Source organism: Melozone crissalis, unplaced genomic scaffold, assembly GCF_028551555.1.
Source record: "Melozone crissalis strain CALT ecotype California unplaced genomic scaffold, PUWL_Pcris_2 ptg000023l_1, whole genome shotgun sequence".
NCBI lineage: Eukaryota > Metazoa > Chordata > Aves > Passeriformes > Passerellidae > Melozone > Melozone crissalis.
The window spans coordinates 14,717,720-14,741,649 of NW_026535801.1; the positions used below are offsets into that span (position 1 = coordinate 14,717,720).

The 23,930-nt window shown below is 43.3% G+C and overlaps 1 protein-coding gene across 2 annotated transcripts; it reads left to right on the top strand.

Moving 5' to 3' along the window:
* The first annotated feature begins 7,940 nt into the window (after positions 1-7,940).
* On the top strand, positions 7,941-17,158 carry BZW1 (basic leucine zipper and W2 domains 1). 2 transcript variants are annotated; one of them, XM_054277991.1, is made up of 12 exons: positions 7,941-8,067; positions 8,459-8,532; positions 10,293-10,469; positions 12,087-12,181; positions 12,428-12,493; positions 12,754-12,889; positions 13,463-13,572; positions 13,690-13,860; positions 14,121-14,267; positions 14,585-14,723; positions 15,543-15,665; positions 15,925-17,158. In XM_054277991.1, exons 2-12 carry the CDS (start codon positions 8,469-8,471, stop codon positions 15,954-15,956), a joined length of 1,260 nt encoding a protein of 419 aa, XP_054133966.1. In that variant the 5' UTR covers positions 7,941-8,067; positions 8,459-8,468; the 3' UTR covers positions 15,957-17,158. The 2 variants fall into 2 exon arrangements, with proteins under 2 accessions (XP_054133966.1, XP_054133967.1); XM_054277992.1 differs by lacking the exons at positions 7,941-8,067; positions 8,459-8,532 and having other exon boundaries at positions 10,392-10,469; positions 12,087-12,092.
* Positions 17,159-23,930: the final 6,772 nt, after the last annotated feature.

Below are 23,930 nucleotides of genomic sequence, written 5' to 3' on the forward strand. Positions count from 1 at the left end.
ACACCCAAGCACAGAGCAATGTGTTGCGATGAAGTCAGTGAAGGAGTTGACCCCAGGAGTCTCTGCCAGGCCTGACACCAGAGGCTCAGTCCCCAGAGCAGCTGCCCACTGCAGCACAGCTCGCTGAGCATATGTGGCCTCGTGATGGATGAGTGCTTCTGCCCATAAGAAGTTGGCTGGCTGTGGCAGGTTTCCCATGAAAAACAGAAAGATTCCCATGAGCTGAAAGCCTGCAAAACCTGTGTTGGCAGCAGTAAAGGTGCATTTGCTGCCCTGAAGTTTTGAGCCAGAGTAATGATTTGAGAAACAAACAGCCTGGCAGAGAAAATTCAGGAGAAATGTGTTAGTTCTTTCCACAAATTGAAAGAAAAAAGAAACCCCAACCTGCTTTGTCCTATGACAAACTGTGCCACCGAGCTAAAGCTATCACAGAGGGTATTTCAGAGTCTTGCCTTTCAAAGAGAGATGCTTGCACCCAAGAATAGTGGAGGTGGGAACAACAAAATGAGCAAAATACAGTAATACTGCTGGCTGTCAAAAGGTCACTTTGAAGAGCAGGAAGATTATCTATCAGCTGTCACATGAATACCATGTGAGTTTAAGCAATCTCACCATGGGAAATTAACAGCACTTTTTGGGGAGGCTGCTTCTGCCACTCACTTTCATGCTGAATTACTTTTTTTATTAACTCTGCTGACACAATGAAAAGGCACATGGATCCTTGTTTTTGCAAGACTTGTCAACAGAAAATGCAGATGAAAACCTGGCTGTCAGTTCTCCCTCTTGTACCTGTCAGCTGCTGGTTCTTTGTTTTGGGTAGTGTGAGCATTGCTTCAGTAAAGCAATGTAAATCCTGCTCAGAGGATTTTACATCTCTGACAAGACATCTTGTTCAACGTATCATTCTGATTTGTACATTTGTCATGAGAGTATTACATAGTAAAGATCTAATCTGCTAACCCCTACTTTAAATGTTCTGTGGCTGTCTGAATCTGAAGTTTCTTTCTGGGGCTACAGAAAGAGCACTTTATAGCCTTTCTTCAACAGACTTATCTGTGACTGATGGGGAAGAATATTGCTGTTATATTTTCTTTTAACATATATGGCTTTTCCCCCAGAACAAAATATTTCTGACAATAGACATCCCAGCTGCTTCTAGTTGCATTACTTGTCGGAGTAGTGACATTGATGATGACGGGGTCAGAATTGTGTGTAAATAATGATAAATTAATATGGAAATAATAATAACATATGAATGGTATGAAGTTTCAGGGGGAAAAAGCTAACAAGTCCTAGTTAACATTAGAGTTGGATTGTAGCAAACAGCAGTTTCAAAGAATATATGTTAATTTCTACATGGTTAGCATTAGCTTTTGCAGTTCATTGCTGGCTTGCATTTTTTAAGCTTTTCTTTTTGTCAGCCTGACAAGTTAAACCTCTATTTTCATCTTTGGAAGCACTGTCAGAGGAGGTATTTCCAAAATGCAGTGTCAGTATTTTAGTGACGCTGACTGTGTGCTGTAAACAATCCCTTGGTTCCATTTGGCTTGCTGTTTTAGTGCATGCTTTATTTCCAGCTGCAGATGCAACATGCAGTTCTATATAGGGATTATCATATCTGGCATCAGATAATCAAACTAGTTTACAGAGCTGGTTTTACATTTCCACTGTTCTTTTAAAGAATAGATTATGCTTTCATTGGCATTTTTAGTTGTTTGAATTTTGTTTGTTTGTTTCTACAGCAACTCTATTTTTCTGCCCTGGAGTCTTAAACCTGATAGCTTTTAATTCATAGTTAGTCATAGAAAATAGACAAATTTAATATGTATCTTGATAAGTAAAATTCTGGATGTTCACTTTTGTGGGAATTGGTGGCTTCAGCTTTAAACCTCCAGTCCAAAACAATTATATGTGCTATGTGAAACGTGCTGGTGGACCATTTGGGGGGAAGGTACTAAACCTTCACTCTTTGTTGTAATTGCAGCTGTGGCAGCCAACAAGTAAGTTGATTTAACTAAATCAAAGGAGTTATTTAACTAAACTTAATTAAAGATGACAAGACTAAATGAAAAAGGAACTTCAGTCCTGAACCATCCTTGGAGGGTTATCCTGATGACATCATCTTTTTATCTCTTTGGCAGTAAATCTTGGAAAGAGGCTTGAAAATTCTCTGGCCTCCTGGTGATGGTATTCACTTACTGTCTGAAAGCCAGAACAAAGCCTTGGAGGCAGTTTCCCTCTGGTCTGGTCTGTATAAATACCAACAATTCAGGCCTCTCTGAGGCATGGTGGCATGAGTTTCACTCCAGATATTCAATGAAAATGGTTTTTATCCTAATACATAGATATCCTCACATCAGCCCTTTGTGGCACAGCTCTCCTGTACTTTGACTGCCTTGCTTTTCCTTGTCCTGTCCATTCTTCAGGGAATTTACATCTCTCTATTGAGAAGCTAAAGAGAAAACTACTGAAAAGCTCATTTTCTCTGCTTTGTTACTGCTGCCCAAAAAAAAAAAAAAAAAAAAACAAACCAAAAAAAAAAACCACAAGAAGAACTTGCTGAATCAGCCTAACCTCAGGCATGGTAGGTTAATAAGAAACTAAAACATAGAGTGGGCTGATTTATTGGCACCACTAGGAGTTTGGCCATGTACACGTAATGTCATTTGCAATCTGCATCAAGAGGCTGTAATAAAAGGGGATCTTTCTAATGTTCCTTTTAGGAGCAGGTGTCCACTCCATTTTATCCTGGAAAGAAATATAGATGTGTTAATCACTGGTGGACAGCACCCTGCCTTTGGAAAATAAAAGTGAGTGACATGAGACAAGGTATTTTGCCCAATTACTGGGTAATAGCTTCTTTTGAGGCAAATCAGCATAATTTCATTGACTGTCAAGACACAGCAGGAAACCAAAGTTCTCTTCTTCTGAAATCCTGATCCAGCACCGACCTTCCCCAGTCCTCAGAGTACCCTGATGAATTCCATGAATCAAAACAAAAGCTATCATCCTGGAACCCATGCAATACATCCCTTTTTTTTTTTTACATTGGAATACTGCTAATATCCTAACTGCCCTATCCCATCTGCAGATGATAAATATGTAACTCAGAATTGAATATGAGCCACTTCTCAGACATAAAGCCAGCTCTGCAAGGTAATGCAAGATCAATCTTGTAGTAAACTCTTATTTTTGACTTCTAAATCCTCACATTAAAAATAAATAGATAAACAGTGCCAGACCTGAAATCAGCTTGGTAAGTGGTGGTGGCAGGTGTATGAATTGAGCAACCTAAAACCTTCCAGAACAGGGTTTATGGTCTAATATGGTTTGGATAAAGAAGACCTGAGGAGTTGGCTTTTCTGTGGACTCTTGCATGAGTGGTAGAGTTTGGCTGATGACTGTTTCTGGGAGAGATTGCTTATATTTTTAATTTTGCTGAAGATATTGCTCACAAAGATGCTGTTTGACTCTGGTTATGATTAGAATAGGTTTAGAACAGGTTTGGGAAAAGAAAGGAGGAAAATTTCATTTTTGGTTGTCTTGTATTAATCCAGACAAGGAATGGGACTGTGATTGACATATGTCAGTAGCATATGTATTTCATATTACTCTGGGTATCCATTGCCTGGCTATTAGGAAGTGCAACACAGTGCCAGCTCTGGCTGGTTTTCACATGCAGTATCTTCTCTCTCATGCAGATGGAAGATGTAACCCACAACTAGTGGACTATGCTCTTTTATTCAAATTTCTTCCAGAGTCAGTGAAGTTATTTGCATAACCACTCTGTGTGGTTTGCTTTGCCTCTGGTTTCTTCAAAATGAGGATGGCAAGAAAATGCACCCTCCCCCCTGAGTTCTCTGTGTTTTTTCAGAGCAATGCCTTCAATCTGCTCTTCCCATGTCTTGCACTTCCCTCACTCCAAGGGTTGGCAGGACAGAGCAGGAGCCTGCTGCAGAGTACTGATTTCTGTAGAATGAGGCAGGAGCCAACTTCCCTCCCCATATCAGTCCCAGCCAAGAACCGTTACACAAGTGTTTCTGCAGAAAGCAGGGCAAGATGGCAATGGTGACATTGTTTCCTGACAGCCACCTCACAGGTTTTCCATTGCACTCATCCTTTGGCACTGTAAAAGGGGATACATCTGGAGTTGCTTAATACCTTGTCACTGGGCCCAAATTTCTGTTTGTAAGTTAAACAGGAAAAAAGGGGAATATAAAAATTAAAGTAGTAAAGCACAGGAGCAATTATGAAATAAAGAGCAAGATTTTACCAGCCATTCTCCCATCAATGCATATCCAGTCAGAAAGCAAACTAAAAAAAACACTTTGGGAGACTGGAAAATAGGAAAGGTCTGATGAAACTATGTCAAGGTTCATTAATTAAGGCTTTCAATTTAAAAAGCCCCATGGGCCTAAGTTTGAACAAATCTGTTGTGCTCTAGGCTGAATATTTCTCTGTGAAAAGGAACACAAATTGCATCAGGCAGACCTGCAGGCCCTCTCTTCAATAGCAGCCAGCTAGAGACCCCCTACCTCAACCTGGCTGGGGCTGGGAATTCTGCATCCATCCACTTCTGCTTCCTTCTGTGCAGGATATCCAGCAGTCAAAGTGTCTGTCAGTGGTAGAACTTCTCAAATTTATAGAAGTCATAACCAAGGTCAAGAACCTTCGTGGGCGAAGTGTTGTGCAAAAACTTGTTAACAACTTAGAATAAAGACCAATTTGTTATCCAGCCCCCAGGAGATAATGTATCATCTCCAGGAGTGCACTGTAGGCTTTCTTTGCTAACATCATGGCCCCCACAGTTCAATGCAGTCTCATTAAACTGTATTGCATAGTGGAACCTCGTATGTCAGTTCCTGTAATCTGAGCCTGTCAGGCTGAGAGCTCACCTGTGCTATGGAGCTTTGAGCTTAATTAACCTGTTCAATTACAAGAATGCCACTGTTCACTAGAGGTAAGTTGGTTGATTTCCCAACCTTTTATAACTTGATAAAATTGAGATATGTGTGTGCAATGACATTTGTGTGGCTGATAAGGAACTTGCATTTGTGAACTACAGTAAGTTGTTTTTTTTCCTTAGCAAAATGATTTTTTATATTTTATTTTGGTTTCCTAAAGACAAACTTGAAACCTGTAAGCCATGGGTTTGGATTATAGATTAGTACTGCTTTCCTAAAGATCAGACAACCAGATGAGTCCTTCAGCCACTTACTGACTGCAAGATTCCTGCAAGAAAGAACTGTCATACTTACACACTCACACATATATATATAAAACACCATCTTGATGGAACAAGATAAAAGCACCAGTTCTCTTGTGCTGCCAAGTAAAAGACCTGTCATCAATGTGTTTCATGTTACACTGGAACAGTTCTGGAGTTACCTCAAGAACTTGACAGAATTTGCATGCAATTTTGAAAATACCTGCAACAAAGAGCAGATCCCAAGTTAGTACCATTTTGTCACTTCTACATCCAGTTTGAGAGTAACAACGGTTATTTTTGATTTTTTTTTCTGTTCTTCCAGCATATGGAAAATCCCAAGGATCAGAATGAGACACTGTAAAAATTAATGATGGGCAATGTATCAATATTTCAGTAAAACAGAGATTCTAAAAGTCCATACTGCCCAGTATTTCTAGGCCCAGATGTATTGCCACCCCAGTAACCCACCTCAGGCCTGCTCCACACCATCAGATCTCTTTGAACCACTCACTCTCCCAGAGGTGGAATATAATCACTGCTATTCACTGCCTTGCCATCGCTTGCTTCTCCTCTGTCTTACCCACAGTTCTGCCCCTCCTTTCCAGCAAAATACTGAAGCAGGACAAAGTCGATGCATTTCATCCCAGGTGAGGAGAGGGCCCAAGGTGGGGGTAGGAAGGGTTAAGAGCAGGACAGGCTCCCAGGGGCAGCTGTTTCCCTACCAGAGGTGAGGTTGCCCACAGCAACCACCTGCAGATGTGCAGAGCAGATGTGCAGCAGGTGACCAAGAGGGAAAGATGAAGGGCTGAGGGGAACCATGACAACACAGTTCATTATAGGTGTGGCAGCTCAGCTGTGCCAAACAACAGGCACTCTGACAGACATTGTTTTGGAAAGGGTTTTAGAGTGATCCAGTGGCAGCTGTATGAATCTTGATGGAACATTTCCCCATGAGGAGAGCAGTCTGAAAAACAAGTGTAAAGGTATTTGAGAGGGAGAAAAGGAAATGGCTGAGCTGAGCCAGTGTAGGTATCAATATTCAGCTTGGATAGTTCAAAGCCATAAAATTAACAGAACACATTTAACAACATTATTCTGTGCCCAAACACTAGCATAAGAAACAACTCTGGAGATGCTCCACGGGTATTGCATTAGTTCAGATCCTGAGCTCATTTACATAAACACAAATTTATTTTCGTTTACTTCACTGATGACAGTGCAGGCCTAAATTAGCATAGTATAGAAAAGTGTTACCTGCACACACCCTCAAATAAATCACATTTAATCTAAATCTGTAGAGATGAAAAAAGATCTTATTCCTTTACACTGGTAAAATTTTCCTGTTCCTTTCTCTTGGTAAAGTGTGAGAAAGTATAGCTAATGGAAAAAGCTCAATTGGTAGTGAGCTTTGCAGTTTTGTCATATCAAAGACTTTAGGGAGCTGACAACAGGAATTATTATTATATCTTTGTGTTTCCTTAAAACATGGTTTTAATAATTTCTGGTTTTTCTTCTTGGCTTTTTACTTAATTGTGATTTACACAAATGCTCTCTTTTTAGAATGAGCACCAATGTTATGAGTGCCTTGGGTTTAGAATTAATGGACAAATATCTGCCAATATTAAGGTGAAAATGCTTCCTCTGAATGTGGTATTTTTGAAGTCAGTATTTTGGGGATTTCATCAGGCTGTTAACTGGAATCTGAAAAAATGTTTCTTGAATAAAAGTTGTAAGGCATGGTACTACTATTTCATGGCACTGGGATATATCACCAGTATTGTTTCAAGGACAAAATAGTAACAAAAATGGTATGAGATGAAACCTGGCTCCTATTGACAATAAATAAGAATGATTGTGTTTTCCCTGCTGCAGCTCAGGGATTTGGTCCATTTATACACCTGATAACTGGTCATTTCATGAGCTTTAGCCACATCAACATTACACTTAAATCTGGTGGAAATTTGCAGCTGCATACAGTCTAGAAGGAAGCCTGTGCTCTCTAAGTTGGTTTGGTCTTTTGGGGAGCAAAGAACTGAGCTGCAATTGCATCTCCTGTCCTACACCAGCACAGAGTATTCCCCATGTTGTCTCCAGCTCTGTGCTGCTGTGTTCGGCAGCCCATCTCTTTTACACAGTGCTTGAAGGGCTTCCACTAATACAGTGGGTGTGTTTATGCGGTCTGCTAGCAGACAGACTGCCTACAGCCAGAAGGTATGATGAGACCTGTTGAGGTGACTGTTAGTGACAGATCCCGTGTTTAAACAGCGGTAGAGAAGGCCTGTGCTTTGCTCTGTGTCAGATGGGCACAGCTTGTAACTGATAGTCCTGTCTGCACACACTACAGTACGCCAAGTGCTTGTTACCACCAGGGTCTGAAAGAATAAATTATTACAACTGCAAAGCAAATCTAGGGTCCAGTAGCACAGCAGGAATGGTACTGAAGTTCGATGTACCGCAGGTTCCGGCGCTGGACCCGCACTTATCACCGGCGCTCCGTGGGCCGCAGATCGGGCCAGAGGGGAGGTGTCCCTGCGGTGCCGGGCTGGCTCCGCCGCAGGGAGCGCGGGGGACATGGGCGCGGTCACCCCGAGCAGGGCTCGGCCGGGCAGCTCCTCTGGCGGGGCAGAGACCCCGGGAGGAGCCAGGAGTCCGGCGGTACGCGCGGCCCCGAGAGAGCCGGCCCCGTTCCCCGCCCCTTCCCTCCATCCTCTCGGGCGGGGCGGGGCGAAGCGCGACCCTCCCCTCTTCCTCTGGCGTCGGTTCCGCTCGCAGAGCTCTCGCCGCCACCGCTCCTCGCTGCCGTTCCTGCCCGTCTCCGCTCCGGGCCGCTCGGGCATTTTCTCTCTGCCTTAAAGTCGGTGAGGAGATGGGCGCGGGTGGCGGGCGGCCGGCTGCGGCAGCCTGGGCCGTAAGGGCCGCGCCGCGCTGCGGTGGAGGCCGGGGAGGGAGGGGGTGCACCCCTTCTTCCTCCCCTGCACGGGTACCCGGGCGCGGGGCGGCCTGGGCGGCAGCGGAGGCACCGCCAGCTCGGGCCGTACGGCAGGGGCGAGAGGCGCGGGCACGGGCACGGGCACCGGCACCGCGCGGGCCCCGACTCCGCCCTGCGGCCGCCTCCGCCCGGGGAGCCCGGTGCGTGCCGGGAGCCGGGCGGGGGCCGGCGCCGCCCGCAGCCGCCCAGCGCCGCGGGAGCTGGAGGGAGGAGCGGCCCCTGCCCGCGGCGTCCTCACGGGTGTCTCTGCTTCCTTGCAGGGTGTCTTTTATGAATAATCAAAAGCCGCAGAAGCCGACACTATCGGGCCAGCGTTTTAAAACCAGAAAAAGAGGTGAGTTACCGCACCGTGCCCGCTGCCAGGACCGGCTGCCAGCGATATGTTTACGGTAAAACCTCGGTTTCTGTCAGTAAGCAAACCAGTGCCTTCATGCGTTCACCGTAAATTTTTTACATGAGACTATGCTAAGTGCAGAGTCTTGAGGCTGACTGGAACTTTTTCTGCACTAATAAAAATATTAGTATTTGGCTGTCAGAATTGTCACTGAATTTACTGTAATGACCTTTGCCTTAAAGATGGTCATTCTAGAACTGTCCTGAGTGTGTAGCCTGCAAGCAGAAGGATCTAGTACCCCTGAATTACAGAGGAACTCCAGCACAAGCTTGTTGCAGGTTAATGCATACATCTGAGGAGTATCTAACATAGTAAGAATTTCAGTCTTAGCCGCTGGATGAAACTTATATTTTCTTTTTTTAAATTTTTAAAAATTGACAGAAAGAACCTACAACAAAATCCCACAAATCCCCCTACCCACCTATCTCCCAGTCAACATCCAAAAAACCCTCTAAGTATGGGATATTCAGAGGCCTGTCTCTCTACATGCACAGTTACTTCCATAAGAAGAGTTAGTCACTGAAGAGGTGGGATGAGTGACTTAGTATTTTGTGGAGCTTTTTTCCAGCCTGAAGAGGAAGTAGGGACACTCTTAAAGTTTCTGTTCAGTACAGTTTTACTTGTATACCAACAGTGTTCCAGATCTAACAGGCAGCTTTAGGCATGCTGTACATGCAGAAGCAACTTGAATTTATAAAACCTGTTTGAATGTCAAAGCACCTCAAAAATCTCTTGAACATTAGTTTGCTGTGGTCTGTCCAGCAGATGAATGCCAGCAGCCAGGGGTTTAGAATCTTTAGCATTTAACGGTAGTTTGGCTGTGAAGCAACTCTTCTGGAAGAATAAGCTCTGTGGTTATGCCCTGGAAAATAACTGATCCAGTATTTCCAAACTGGCACCCAGCTTTTACCAGTGTGTTTATACTTGAATTGACACTGGACACCAGTATGCCCTACTAGCCTGCTAACAGAATTGGCTAAGCTGTGCTGTAGACAGCACTCAAAATAAGATCTGCAGTTGAGTTCTCTTGTCTTTGGAAGCTTCTAATCTCATTATTTCCATGATCTAAGGACAAATTGAGATGAGGAAAAGTTGAAGACCTCTCTAAGGCTTTGTGTTAGTTATATGGGTGGATTTGTTGCATGTTGACTATGCCCTGCCTGTAGTGAAAACAAGGCAATGATCAGCTGATGTGTCAGGTGTGAAGATGCATCTGGAGTGTTTTGCTTAACAACAGTAAAGGTTGCTAAATAGCTCTGCAGTTAAGGCCATTAAGTTAGCTCCTATGTCTACATTTTCTCCAAGCACTTGAGGAAAAGTTACTGCCTCAAACTCACCTAGCTGCAGGTTGAGATGAGGGGATGGTCTTCACAACCAAAAAGCAAATTTCCAGGTGACTCGGATGTGATAATGCTGCGCAGTTTGTCAGTCAGAAGATTTCATCTGAAACAGAGAGAGGCCCAAAAAGCTGAGATAAAATATGAGTAATGGAGTTAAATGTACAGAATTATTGGGGCATGTATTAAAAATTGCCTTCAGCATGAGCTAAGTCTCTGGTTTTGGAGGGAAAGAGTGATCTATCATGAGAAGAGGGGTATAAGAATCAAACTGAGAAGTCAGGTAACCTTTATTAGAGCCACGTAATGATCATCACAAAGAACTCTTAATGGAAATCTTATTTCAACATTTTTGCTTTACAGATGAAAAAGAGAGGTTTGACCCTACTCAGTTCCAAGACTGTATTATTCAAGGTTTAACTGAAACTGGCACTGACTTGGAGGCAGTAGCAAAGTTTCTTGATGCTTCTGGTGCAAAACTTGATTATCGCCGCTATGCAGAAACACTTTTTGACATCCTGGTGGCTGGTGGAATGCTGGGTAAGTCCCTGTGATGTGGCTGCTGTCAGCTTCACTCACTTCACTCTGCAAAAGCTGCATCTCCTTTCAGTGCAAAATCTCTGCTAAAGAGCCCATTGAGTGTGTAGAACAGGGTTTGAGCTAATCTGTGGTAAATCACCTGATCATCTTGGTGCCAGAGCATGTAACTGTAGAAATGCTCTCTTATAACCTGCCTCAGTTTTACTTGAGTCTCTTTGCATTCCTTGAAGTGTAGATTGTATAAACTCTGCTTAGAAGAAAGTACTTTGGATTTTTGGGTGTGCTGGGTGTGGTTGGTTTTGTTTGTTTGGCTAGTTTTTGCTGGCTGGGTTTTTGGTTTGTTTTGTTTTTATTTAACCAGGAGTAGATCTTGACTCTGGTCAAGATCACTTCTAATGATGAGAGACGGGTGATTGCTTGTTTCAGATGCATGGTCTGTAGTAACAAGACCAGTAGTTACCCTGAAAGATTCTGACATGTTCCTATGATTTATGCATCCTGCCTCCTGTTATTTTGGAAAGGAAACTTGTTTACAGAAGGATCTGAATTGCTTAGTCTTGGACACACTGTTACAAATAATTTGTTGTTGACAATAGCGAGGTCATGGGCTCTAGCAGCCATCAGGGAGTGGGAAATGAGAGGGTGGTCGAGTTGGCAGAAGACACAGGGACTGAGGAAGTGAAATGTGATGATGAAAAGTCTTGCAAACTCAGGTACACACTCTGTGTACAAAGAGGGACAGATGCTCACTAACCAGGTAAGCACATACTGTAATGGTTACAATAAGTGGGTTTACATTCAAGAGTCTTAACCAGTGCATCCTCCTGTGTTAGGAAGTGTTCCTTCTAGGAATGAGTCTGATGGGGAAGGGGAGAAGGCATTGCTGTTAGTAGTGATATGGGGTGCTTTACTCAACTCCCTGTCTGTAACAGGTAGCTAAGGAAGACCAGCTTTGTTCTTCAGTCAGAGGAAGCCAGAATAAAAGCTGACATCCTGTTGCCTTACCAGCTTCTGGTTTTAAAGTCATGTTTCTGACTAATTCATAACAAAGCATCTCCATTGTATGTAGAATGGCATAGAAATTGATGATGAGGTGTTCTGGCACCAGGGCTGGTGACCTGAATGCACCTTCATTAGTGAAGCAGCCTAAATAACTAAGGTTTCAAGCTCATCTCTGCAGCACTGAACTTTGGACTGTGTGTCTCCTCATGTTTCAGTCTGCTGTTGTGACTTACTGTCATGTGAAAGGCATGAAGCAGCACTATTGCAGCAGACACTGAAAAGACACTTGCTGGAATTAAGCAGCTTCAGTGGCTTCCTTTAAGGGAAGAGGAGCTCATATGGCCTTGTTAACTTACTCATATGGAAACAAGATGTGTTGTCCATCCCTTTAGCAGTAGGCAGCCAGAATAGTTAAATGTTCAAATTGAAGCTGATTGTAAAGTTCTGGTGCAGCAGTGGAACACAGGGAGATGTAGGGGTGTCTGTGGTGATCAGGTCATTGAGTTCCTCATGACAGAAAAATGTGTTGCATGCTATGGGTGCTGGAGTTGTGCTTGGAGACTGCTCAGTGCCCTCACTGGGAGTAGCACTACTAATGCTGAAATCCTCCTGCAGCCCCGGGCGGGACCCTGGCAGACGACATGACACGCACAAATGTCTGTGTGTTTGCAGCACAGGAAGACCTAGAAACCATGCAAGCATTTGCTCAGGTTAGTGCTGAAATTAGGGCAGTTTCACTTAAAGCTGTTTAATGGTCAAAAATTAAATGTTTGTGTAATTGTGCGTTAACGTAAAAATAACGCATGGCTTTAAGCATGCTGGAAGTGCTAGAGCAGCAGTGTTCCAAGCTGTGGGTGCTCTAAAGAGTTCAGACCTATTTTACTGAACTTAGTTTTTTAAAATTCAAATCAAATGATAGTTCACAGCAAAAGATAATGTACTCTGTGTCTTTCTAGGTTTTTAACAAGCTAATCAGGCGTTACAAGTACCTAGAGAAAGGCTTTGAAGATGAAGTCAAAAAGGTATGGAGTTGGTTTTTTATCAACAGACAAATAAACATTCACATTCTGCTAGTTAATCACTCTGTAGAAGGGTTATATCATAAAATGGATTATTAAAATGCAACCCTTGAAAGTTGTTCATAGAAGAATGGCTGGCTTGCATGACTACCAGTGACTGATGCTTCTGCTAGCTTGATGAAACAAAAGTGTTTAACACAGGCAGTGGCCAGAGTTTAGTAAGAGGTGGTAGTTTTATGCAGCTCTTCTTACTTGTGCTGCAGTTGCTGCTGTTCCTGAAAGGGTTCTCAGAATCTGAGCGGAACAAACTGGCCATGCTGACGGGTATTCTGCTTGCCAACGGGACACTCAATGCATCAATTCTCAACAGTCTCTACAATGAGAACTTGGTTAAAGAAGGTAAGTGTGGCCCAGCTCCTCCCTTAGGGAGGGAGACAGAACCATGACAAGTAGGTGGAAACTGTGATGACATTACATCCGTGCAGCTCACAAGCTTCCTCTGGTGATAGATTGACTACAGGATTAGCAAAGGTAAATGTGATGCCCCTCTGAACCTGGAAGATCTTGTTAAGACTTCAGAAAATTAGTTTCTTGAGAAAGCTTGTGTGTAAGACTTCCCTGCCTGACACTGGAGGCTGCCATCACTAGTGTTGCCCAGTAAGGCACCACTGTATTTTTGAGAGGGACCTTTCAGGATGCAAAATGTGTGTCATGTCTTTAGGTTACTTCCTAAATTGCAGCAGGAAGAGTTGAGTTTAGTACAGGGAAGACTTTGTGATGCTGAGTTGTAGGAAAAGTCCAATTGGAGGCTGCAGTGTCCTTGGGCAGGGAGAAGTACTGCAGACTGTGCTGGGGTTGGAAGCACAACTGCTGCTCTGAGCACAGTCTGACAAACGAGGTACCCTGTACTCAGGCCTTATGGTTCCCTGTGTTTTGAATTTCACTAATAATAGAACTATTCTGAATGCACAGGTGTTTCTGCAGCTTTTGCAGTCAAGCTGTTCAAATCATGGATAAATGAGAAAGATATCAATGCAGTGGCTGTCAGTCTTCGCAAGGTAAACATGGACAACAGGCTCATGGTGAGTACCACTGGAACCACTCTGCTGCTCCATAAGCCACTTTTGTGAACAGCATTTGCCAGCAAAGTACTCAACACACATTTCTTTTACAAAAGAGTTGTAAAACTTCATTTTCAGGAACTCTTCCCAGCCAACAAACAAAGTGTTGAACACTTCTCCAAGTACTTCACTGAAGCAGGACTAAAGGAACTGTCTGAGTATGTTCGGAACCAGCAATCCATAGGAGCCAGGAAGGAGCTGCAGAAGGAGCTGCAGGAGCAGATGTCCCGGGGAGATCCATTCAAGGATGTAGGTGTTTGTACACGAGGTGCAGGTGCTTTCTGGGCCTGTCTCTTTCATACTGAACTTAGCTCTCACTGGGAACTGAAATGATGAATGGGGGGGGTTGATATGAGCTTTGTGGTCTTTCCTTAATGTCCTGAATCCTGCTGTATGATCAGGAAGGTTGGTTGTCATTCTGAAACCTTCTGGATTACCTTTAGAAGAGAAGTTTTAATTTAGCTTAGTGCCATATGTGGCCTCTTGCTTACTCTTTACTCTCCTGGCAGATCATCTTGTACGTGAAGGAGGAGATGAAGAAAAACAACATCTCAGAACAGACTGTGGTAACCATCATCTGGTCAAGTGTAATGAGCACAGTGGAGTGGAACAAAAAGGAGGAGCTGGTAGCAGAGCAAGCCATTAAGCATTTGAAGGTATTGTAACTTCAGTACAGACTTTTGCACCACTTAGGTAGAGCCTGTTTTTCCTTCTGTCTGCAGCTCCATTTTAAATGTTAAAGCTACAACTCTGCCAGTGCAGAGACAGAATGAGATGGGGAATTCTCCCCCTTGTGAGGAGTATTATAGGCCAAGGGCCTGAGGCAGAGGCAGTGACTGCTGCAGAGCTGTTCTGGGGTGGGGCTGTGGTTGCAAATTTCTAAGCAGTGGCTGATGGAAACTGCAAAACCAGCTTTAGTCAGGTGGTAAATAAGAAGTGCTCTGTGTGTGCCAATCTGATGTTCTTGTTACAGCAATACAGCCCTCTACTTGCTGCCTTCACCACCCAAGGTCAGTCAGAGCTGACTCTTCTGTTGAAGATTCAGGAGTATTGTTATGACAACATTCACTTCATGAAGGCCTTCCAGAAAATAGTGGTGCTCTTCTACAAAGGTAACTTTGTGGGGTTGTAGTTTCAGGGGTTTGTAGGTTTTTGGAGGGGCTGGTTTTGGTTGGTTGGGTTTTTTAAAGCTTCTGAAACAGGGAAGATCAGTGCTACAAGATTGCATTTCCTAAGCTAAAGAATTTTCTACCTCATGTTAGTAAAAATGCAAAGGTGCATGTGGCTGGCCCTTTGCACATGGGGAAGTGCAAGACAAAGATGCTGCCTGTCTACAGTAGATTGCTTAAGAGTTGCAGAACAAAGCTAAATTTAGATTTTTAAGGCATTTTGTTAAGTTCCACGATAGTTTATTCTTCTTAGTTCTCTTAAACATTGAGTGTGAGCAGCTGAAGATTGAGACCACCAATATGTTTCAGGCTCTTTTTAAATGTCTGATAAAAGATGGTACTGAAAAAACTAAGCTGTGCACCTATGGAAGCATGTTAAACTGAAGACTGTGCTGTACTTGTTAAATCTAAACACCTGCACCACAGGAAGTGTTTACTTTGGACTTCAACAGAATTTGCATCTGTTCTTAGCTGTTAACTGAACCTTTGCTTAGTGTGCCATCTCAAATAACTCCATAACTCTCCAGACTGTTAGTGGGAGTGAAAGTGCAGCTCCTGGATGCAGTACTGAGGAAACTCCCAGCATGAGGAACCATCCAAAATGCCTGGTTCTCTGAATTTCAAAGCTGAAGGCACTCCTAGTGCAGGTCTGTCCAGCTGTACCCAGAGGAGTACATGATGCTCCTAGGAGAGGAAGCAAAGGCTGCCACTCAGGTTCTCAGCAGTTCACTGTGTTAACACTGCTCTTGTCCATATTTACAGCTGAAGTTCTGAGTGAAGAACCCATCCTCAAGTGGTATAAAGATGCCCATCTTGCAAAAGGAAAGAGTGTTTTTCTGGAGCAGATGAAGAAGTTTGTTGAATGGCTCAAGAATGCTGAAGAAGGTAACCATCAGCTTAGCTCCCATGTGGAGTTTGTTCATTTTGGGAACCCTAATGCAAATAATGCTGTGTTTTGGAGTGGGGGATGTTAACTGCCCCTCTGAGACCAGTGTGCCCCCTCCCCTGGTCCTGGCTAGAAAATCTTGCCAGGACAATCCCTGTGGATCCAGCAGCAGCTGTTGTGCAGGATGCAGGGCAGCAGCTGAGCTCAGGGCTGGGGCTGAGCCATGGCCAGGCTGCTGATGAGGTCTCTCTGTTGCAGAGTCGGAGTCTGAAGCTGAAGAGGGTGACTGACCTGTGAAACTCTGGCCTCAGTAAAGCAAACAGGAGCTGTAGATAAGTGTCATGTCTCATGTGTCCTTCTGATTCTTACATCCTACCTCCCTGTATCAAGCATGATATAAGGGCTCTCATGGCAATTTATTTTAACTGTTTTCTATAGTTAATGGAATACTGGATTTAGTTTTTAAAACCATGTTCAAGTAGCTTACAGGAGCTGTTAGATTTGACTCTTAACCTGCATTTGTCCTTTCAGTTACCTTCTACCTCCTGTATTTTCTACTGTAATAATGTAATATAAGGCCTTCCACAGTGAAATCCATTTCATCTGTTGGGATTTCTGTCTGTATTGGAGTAGATGTGATATGGTGAATGAGACTTAGGGCAGTCTGCTTGCAAATTAAACTATAAAAAAGCCTCCCAAGGGAAGAGGCAATGGCTTGTGTGGCACTGCAGTCTGTACCACCAGATAGCCCCTGTCATAGGTGGTTGTCCATGTCCCCAGGTACTTTGTCATCCCTTTGCCAGACTTCCAGCATAAAGCAATCCTCTATTCCAGCTGTGGGGAAGGTGGGAGCCCCACTGCTGGAGAGAAGCTGTTGTGGTGGCAGGAATTGGTTACCATGGTGGGGCATGAAGAGTGGCATCTCTGAGCCTGCTGGCTGTCACACTGGTGGCCCATGCTCCTGAGGGACTGTCAGGTGCCCTTGCAGCTCTCGGTATGCCTTCCTTTTCCCTTTCCCTCATGGAAGCACAAGCAGTGCTGTTCCACACAGAGCTGCCCAGCAGCTTTCTTGAGCCAGGCACTGCTGCTGGCAGGGCTGGGGCAGGGGAGCAGCTGCTTTGTGCTGCTCTGTAAATGCACAGCTGCTGCAGCCTAAGGCAGCCAAGCACCACCCCTCCCCCTCTGAGGTTTAGAGATTCTTTTATGCTGGCAGCTCACATGCTAAACCAAACAACTTATCTGCTCCCTGAAACTTTAATTCCTAATGGAAATTCTCAGGACAGTTCAATTCAGAAAGATTGGGAAAAAAAAGGTGAAGTCTGTACTGTTGTAAGCTAACAGTGAGCATTAACTGAAGTACTGGTAACCAGAGTACACCTACTAAAATAAATGAAAAAATTGGTCATCACAATGCAATCTGTTCAATACTACAGTGATCTTCCTTACTTTGTAACTTTTTTTTTAAGCAAATAAAGGCCATCCTTACACTTAATGCAAAGAGCTGTCTCTGCTCCTTATTTGAAAAGAAAACAAAGCACCACTGATACTATGGAGTACAAAGCAGTGCTAGGTCTTTTGCCTAAATTCAAAGACTGTTGAATAAAATTAAATTAAAATACTATGTTGCTATTAGGGTGCTCTTTTCCATGTTGAAAGTGCTAACATCCCCTGAGTTCGAAAACCAGGTTCATCTGTATATTAAGTAAGTTTTATGTGTCAGTATTTGGTAAGTATCCAAGAAGTCAGACTAAAAAGTAAGGCAGTTAAAATATAACCAAATGTTCAAGTTTCTTTGATCCCTGTGCCTCAGCCTGCTTAGCTGCAGGAGCCTGTGCCCTCTTTCTACCTTTCAATGGAGAGAAGAAAGAAAAGTGCTGCACGATAAGGACAGTGCTTGTTTGCGACAAAATCCAGCATCTTCTGAAGCACATCAAAGAGGCTCTTGTGGTCAGAATCCTGCCATGTCATGAATGCCTTCATGGAAATAAAATAATGTTTTGTTGTTTATCTTACAGTTATGGTTAAAGCTTCTGTCCTCAAGGGCATTTTCCCTGTCACATCTTACCTTAGTGTTGATAAGTATCTGCCACCAGGATTTTGTTCATCCCAATCCAGCTGTCCTTGGCAGAAAAATTTTCATTTCCTTAGACAAACAGTCTGTATTTTTTAATCTGATATTCTGTTTTTAATCTGATATTCAGTAGAAGTTTACCAACACTTGTGTATGCAGCTTGGGAACTGATCTGGGAATAGTCCACCAGAGCACGCAGCTTGTCAAAGAGATGATTGGGTCTTAAATCTAATCTGAAAATACTGAAAATAAAACCATAGCAGTCCAGTACATAAAAATATAATTACCTGCTTTTCTTTGCCATGTGATATGGCAAAGACCCCAGTTCCTTGCCATGGCTCTGAAGGGAAATCCAGAGAGACATTTTTGTTCATTGTTAGAGGAAGTTACCAATATCAGGAAGTTATCCGTTTTCACTGTACCCTGCAATCAATAATCAGTTTCAGATTAGGGAAGAAAGAGGCAGTACTGATCTGTTTCCTAAAGTAAGGTGGAGTGTACTAGGTTTTGTCCCTTGAGGATTTTTCCCCTTGACCCTCTTTTTAAAAATTTTGTTTATTAATCTCAAGTTTCAGCAATACTGTCAAGATGAGATATTTGAATTTTTTGATGGTGACAGATGAATCTACATCTGTTACTAGCATGGCTTGTAAATTAAAAATTAAAATGTTAAGAAGGTGATCCTTCACACCAAGCTGCTGCCAAAATGTTGACTGTAAGCAATGTGTAGAAATGTTCTGTTCATACTGTTCCCTTGTGCCCACATCTCTCTTCAATGTGGCACCATGGAGGAAGGCAGCTGAAGTTCTTGCATAAATCGTTCTTCTAAGTCCCTGCCTCTCCAGCATATTTTCACCCACCTGAGGAGAATTACAGATGTTGCATCATCCCAAGGTTCACAGTAACTTACAGGAACTAGTGCTGCTCCAAGGTAGCAGTCACTGCACTCCTAACATGTCATGGCTGTGACTGTCCCAGTGCTGTGAAAGGATTCAGAAGGTTCTTGTTTGATACCAGACTCCAAACCAGTCCAAGAGCTCAAGAAAGAGAGCACTGTGCTGCTGGAGCACAGTTCAACAGCATGTGACACCTCTCAAATGAGAGTGCAGCCTAACAGGCTGCTGGGGCCATGGCTAACTGCAGGAGCTCTGCTCTGGCCTGTGGGCATCAGTGTGTTGCCTCTCCTGGAGAGATGGGATCGAACAGTGATTAGAAGAGTGATAAGATGAGCAACTATTTCTAATGAAGAATATTTAGATATACATTGTTTATAGCAATGGCAACCTTTTCTGAAAAGGTGGTTTTTTAGTACATGCTGACAATATAACCAAGGTTCATCTATGCATGAAATACTAAAATTTTATATATCAATTCTGAAAACATACACCTTATTATACATCCACCTTATACCTTATTATTGTTCCTAGAAATAAAAAGCCCCACCTATCACCCCGTGGTATTTATGTATGCTATTAAAAATGTAAAGCAAACCAAAACAGACTTGAGGATTACCTTTGAAGCTATTCTAGACTATTGTTTAAACTGTAAATATCTACTTGGACAACTGTTACTAGACAACTCTCATCAAAGCTGCAAATGCTCTCATCAGCAAATGCTGCACATTTACAGTGAAAAAAGGAAAATAAAAAAATGCAAGTTCTACAGAATAACCATCCCCACTCCCAAAGAATAAAAGAAAAATAAGTCTTCTAAAAGCTCCCTCAGATCTTGCATTAAAAGCACTTACTGTACTGGTTTTGTGTGGCCAGGTTTTGGTAGCTGGGGGGACTTAGAGGGTTGGCTTCTGAGAGATGCTGCCAGAAGTTTCTCCCTGTGTCTGACAGAGCCAATGCCAGCTCTCTCCAGGACACAGCCAGCTGCAGGACAGGGGTGCCAGTGGCCAAGGCTGGGCTAACACCTGTGATAACATATTTAGGAAGGAAAAAAAAGTTATGGCACCGATGTAATTGCACTCAGAGACTGGTGAGAATATGAGGAAGAGAACGAGAGGAACAGCCAAGGTCAGTAGAGAAGGAAGGGCAGGAGGTGCCCCCGGTGCAGGAGGCAAGATTCCCCTGCAGCCCATGGTGAGGCAGCTGTGCCCCTGCAGCCCAGGGATGCAGAGATCCACCTGCAGCCTGTGGAGGACACCACACCAGAGCAGGTGGATGCCTGAAAGAAGGCTGTGGCTCCAGGGGAAGCCTGTGCTGGAGCAGGCAGGAACCTGTGGAGCTGCAGAGAGGAACCCACTGGAGCAGGTTTCCTGGTAGACTTGGGATCCCATGGGGAACCACTGGAACAGGCTGTGCCTGAAGACAGCTCCTCACAGAAAGGGACCCGTGCTGGAAAGGCTCATGGAGAGCTGCCTCCTCTGCGAGGGACCCCATGCTGGAGCCAGCAATGGACCCTTCTCCCTGAGCAGGGACAGAAATAACGCGTGAGAAACTGAATGTGCTCCCATTCCCTGTCTCCCTGCACTGCCTGGAAAGGAGGGAGGGAGGGGAGGATGATGCCATTAGGATTTTACTTTTCAGTATCCTGCTCTGATTTTGACTGCTACTAAATTCAGTAAATGTCTCCAAGTCGAGTCTGTTTTGCCTGTGATGGTACTGGGTGAGGATCTCTCCCTGATCTCAATTTGTTCCTTTTGTTCAATTTTTTTCTCCCTAGTCCAGCTGTGGAGAGCAGTGACAGAGTGGGTGTGGTTTGGTGGGCATCTGTCACCCAGCAAGGGCCAACCCACCACATCTATCTAAAAAGTTAATAAAGTCTGAAAAATATTCTATGCACCTTGCACTCAGTACATCTCTGACAGATCAGATCCCCCTCTGCATTCTTGCATCTTTTCCTTCAATAGCTCTTCTGGAACAGCACCAAGACTGAGCAGCCAGTCAAGGAACTCAAGTGAATTCAGGTCAGAAAACAATTCATTCAGCAGGGAGATACTCAGGCATTCAGATACACACCAGGCTACGAACAGCAGGAGCAATTTCAAATTCAGCCCCTGAAAATTCACATAGTTTATATTACAGGAGAAAAACATGGCAAGGAACAGATTTTCCTTGATTTTCCAGATTTTCCTCCTTCCTAAAAACAGATTTTATCAGGTGAGATACTCAAAGTAGGAAAGCAACAAAAAAATTACAATTATTTTTCTTTTAAAAGATTGGTTCACTGAATTTTGCTTAATGATTTCAGGACCCCCATATTTTTCTTAAAGCATAGGGATTTAATAATTATCTTTTAGATATATGTACACACACACACACATATTTTTAAACAGTCTTGTGTCCAAATTAAAATAGCCATCTTAGGCAATCAAGATTAAATAACTTGTATGAATCTTTGGCAAGAAGCTATTTTTTAAAAAATCATAAAAGATATACACTTGCTCTACGCCGTCTTGGCTTAAGATCTTAATTTAACTGACAAGTCCAATCTTCAGGTTTTTTCACAGTGTAACAAAAATCAGCAAACCCACCCTGCTAGTGGAAGGCATCATCCATATCAGTGAGAAATTCAAATTTCTCACTGATACTTGAAAAAGTAAGGCATGACTCCCTTGCTATTTCAGTGATACTTAATCAAAATCTAGTTTAAAATCTTGTCCTTGGATTTTAGAGTAGAGGTTAAGCAAATGCTTGTCATATTATAAGTTTTGAAGGCATAAAAGTGATGCCTGTTTTTCAAGTACTCCAGTTGATGGTTATTGTTCATTAATCTGCTCAAATACATTCAGTGAACAAATAGCAGGACCATGTTCTGTGGTATCACAAAACATATGTACAAACTATGTATTTTCACTGATGGAAACGCAGTCCTAGCAAAAACCAGTCAGCTACTAATATGAGCCAAAGGAATAAACTTCTATTATCTACAGAATTGCCCAGACCCAACAATTATTACAATTATTATTGACAGATGAGAATCTACCTTCTTAAAATAATAATAATAAAAAAAACCAACTAAATTAAAATTGGTCCTATGACCTGTGGAGGTTTAGGATTACATGTATTATAAAGTGTCATGTATTTCTTTTTGCCACCAGCTGTCCCATTAGGCAGATCCCTGGCTACCAGGATGCTCAGTGTCACATCCTTCCTTGGACTTAAGACTGGAAACTTCAAAACTGTGTCATTGACAATGGCCTCTTTCATTCACAGAATTGGTTTCTGAATCATTACTACAAAACCAAAACATTTACTTTACAAAAAGTAAATGTAACTAAAATCATTCTAGTGCCCCTATGAAGGCAGCTTTTTATTTTAAGCTGCACAACATCTTTCTTGAAGTACCTTCAACTCAAAAATTAATCTAGTATCACATGGCATGATCAGAATAATAAAATCTTAAAACATGCCTGCTGATATAAGAAGTCCAGAAGTTTTTTACCTGCCAGGAGTTTCAGAAAGATGGTTGCAGCACTTTTTTTCCTGTGCACTTCAAAATGTCATCCCATTTCCATTCTTAGCATTGCTGCACCTTCTGCAAAGTGTTCTTTTTCTTTTATCCCTTTCAGGACCATTAGTTTGACTGGAATTCCCCAAGTGTAACAAACATATTTTACTCTTTGAGTTACAATCCACAGACAAACACTTAATTTTCAAAGCCATTAATTATCAAATTAAAACTATAATGACTGTGTTTTTCCTCAACATCCCAGTTTTTAGCTTTTTTCTCTGCTCCTTCTTCCAAGTTATTTTTTCATTCAAGAGCTTTTTTCAAGTTATTTTTGATAGGGGAACTTAAACCTGTATCCTTCTTACAAAAAGCATTTTAAAGACACAGTGTGGCTCGGACACTCCTGCCAACCTCCTCAGGCCCCTAGTGCTGCATTATCCAAGGAAGAAGAAAGGCTTCTGTGTGCTTAACAAGGGCAAATATTGCCCAGGGGGCTTTTCAATATTTCAGTGAAGTTTTTCTGTGGGAGACAATAAAACTCGGGTTATCTCCCTGCCAGGCTGCCCCACGAGGAAAAGCGAGCTAACTCACTCCTCACCCTTTCAGCCCCAAGCCGGCTGCAGCGCCTCAGGCCGGAACGCGGCGGCCGCTGCCGGCCCCTCAGGCCCCGGGCGGGCGGGCGGAGCAAGGGGGACGCGGGGCCGGCCCTGGATCCCCGCGGGCCCCGGATCCCCGCCCCGGCGAAAGGCTCCGTGCTCGGCCCGAGCAGGGGCTCCGGGAGGGGCTCCGGGCCCGCCGCAGCGGCCGAGGCCATTTTCTGCCCGCTCGAGAAGGCGCCGCAGAGAACATGGCGGCCTGAGGGGGCGGGCGGCGCAGGGCAGTCCGACCTGCGGAATGGCGATTCCGTACCCTGCCGAGGGGGCTGATAATCGTCCCTGCACTGACCTGCTCGTGCTTCTCTGGAATCGCCTTACCGTATCTGACGGACAGAACACAATTTTGAAAAGTTTGTTTGTAATTTTGTCCCAATACGATCACTCTCCTTTCAATCCACAACATTAGACTAAAAAAAAAAAAAAAAAAAAAAAGTATCTACATTTAATGTATGTCCTCCAGAGAGCAAAATACTTGATGCTGCTGCATTTCACACTTTCTACGTAACAACAGCCTTCTCTTTGTGGAGGAAAAAAAACCGTGAAATTGTTTCCAGTTCAGTACAATTTTAAACTATTAATTATTTACAGTTCTTTTGCACTGTAGGAAATTCCCTAGTATGCCCTTCCTCCTGCACATCAGTCAAGTGTGCCATTGCATGCTTCTGTTTACTTGCTATTGCTGCTGGTTGTAAGAGATGAGCACAGAGCTAAAAGAATAAAATCCTTTACCTGACTGAAGCATTACACTAAAACATACTAGGCCTGGAAAAAGGGCTGGGAGCTTAAAGCAACATTCCATGAAGAATATAGAAACTTTGTCCCCTCGAGCAAGTATTAACTCTTCTCATTACCTCAGTAATCTGTACCTGACATGCCTTTGCCTTTCTCTTGCAAATGAGTTCTCATTATATTAAGAGGCCAAGTCTCCAAATAATGGTCTGAAGCTGACTGCAAGTCAGCTGGACCTTGAGCCTTGACACTCCCTAGGATTACAGTGTATGTGTATGTATATATATATATATATATATATATATATATATATATATATATATATATATGTGAATGGGCTTTGCTAAGGGATGCTCACCGAGTGGAAACAGGATTGGGGGAAGAAGTCCTAAATGGCTCTTATTTGT

What these genes read in the sequence shown, in the direction of transcription:
- BZW1 (XM_054277991.1), top strand. Translation starts at nt 8,469, where the DNA reads ATGAATAATCAAAAGCCGCAGAAGCCGACACTATCGGGCCAGCGTTTT. An exon ending in TTGAAGATGAAGTCAAAAAG is followed by an intron (nt 12,494 to 12,753) that starts GTATGGAGTTGG and finishes CTTGTGCTGCAG; the next exon opens with TTGCTGCTGTTCCTGAAAGG. An exon ending in TGAGAACTTGGTTAAAGAAG is followed by an intron (nt 12,890 to 13,462) that starts GTAAGTGTGGCC and finishes CTGAATGCACAG; the next exon opens with GTGTTTCTGCAGCTTTTGCA.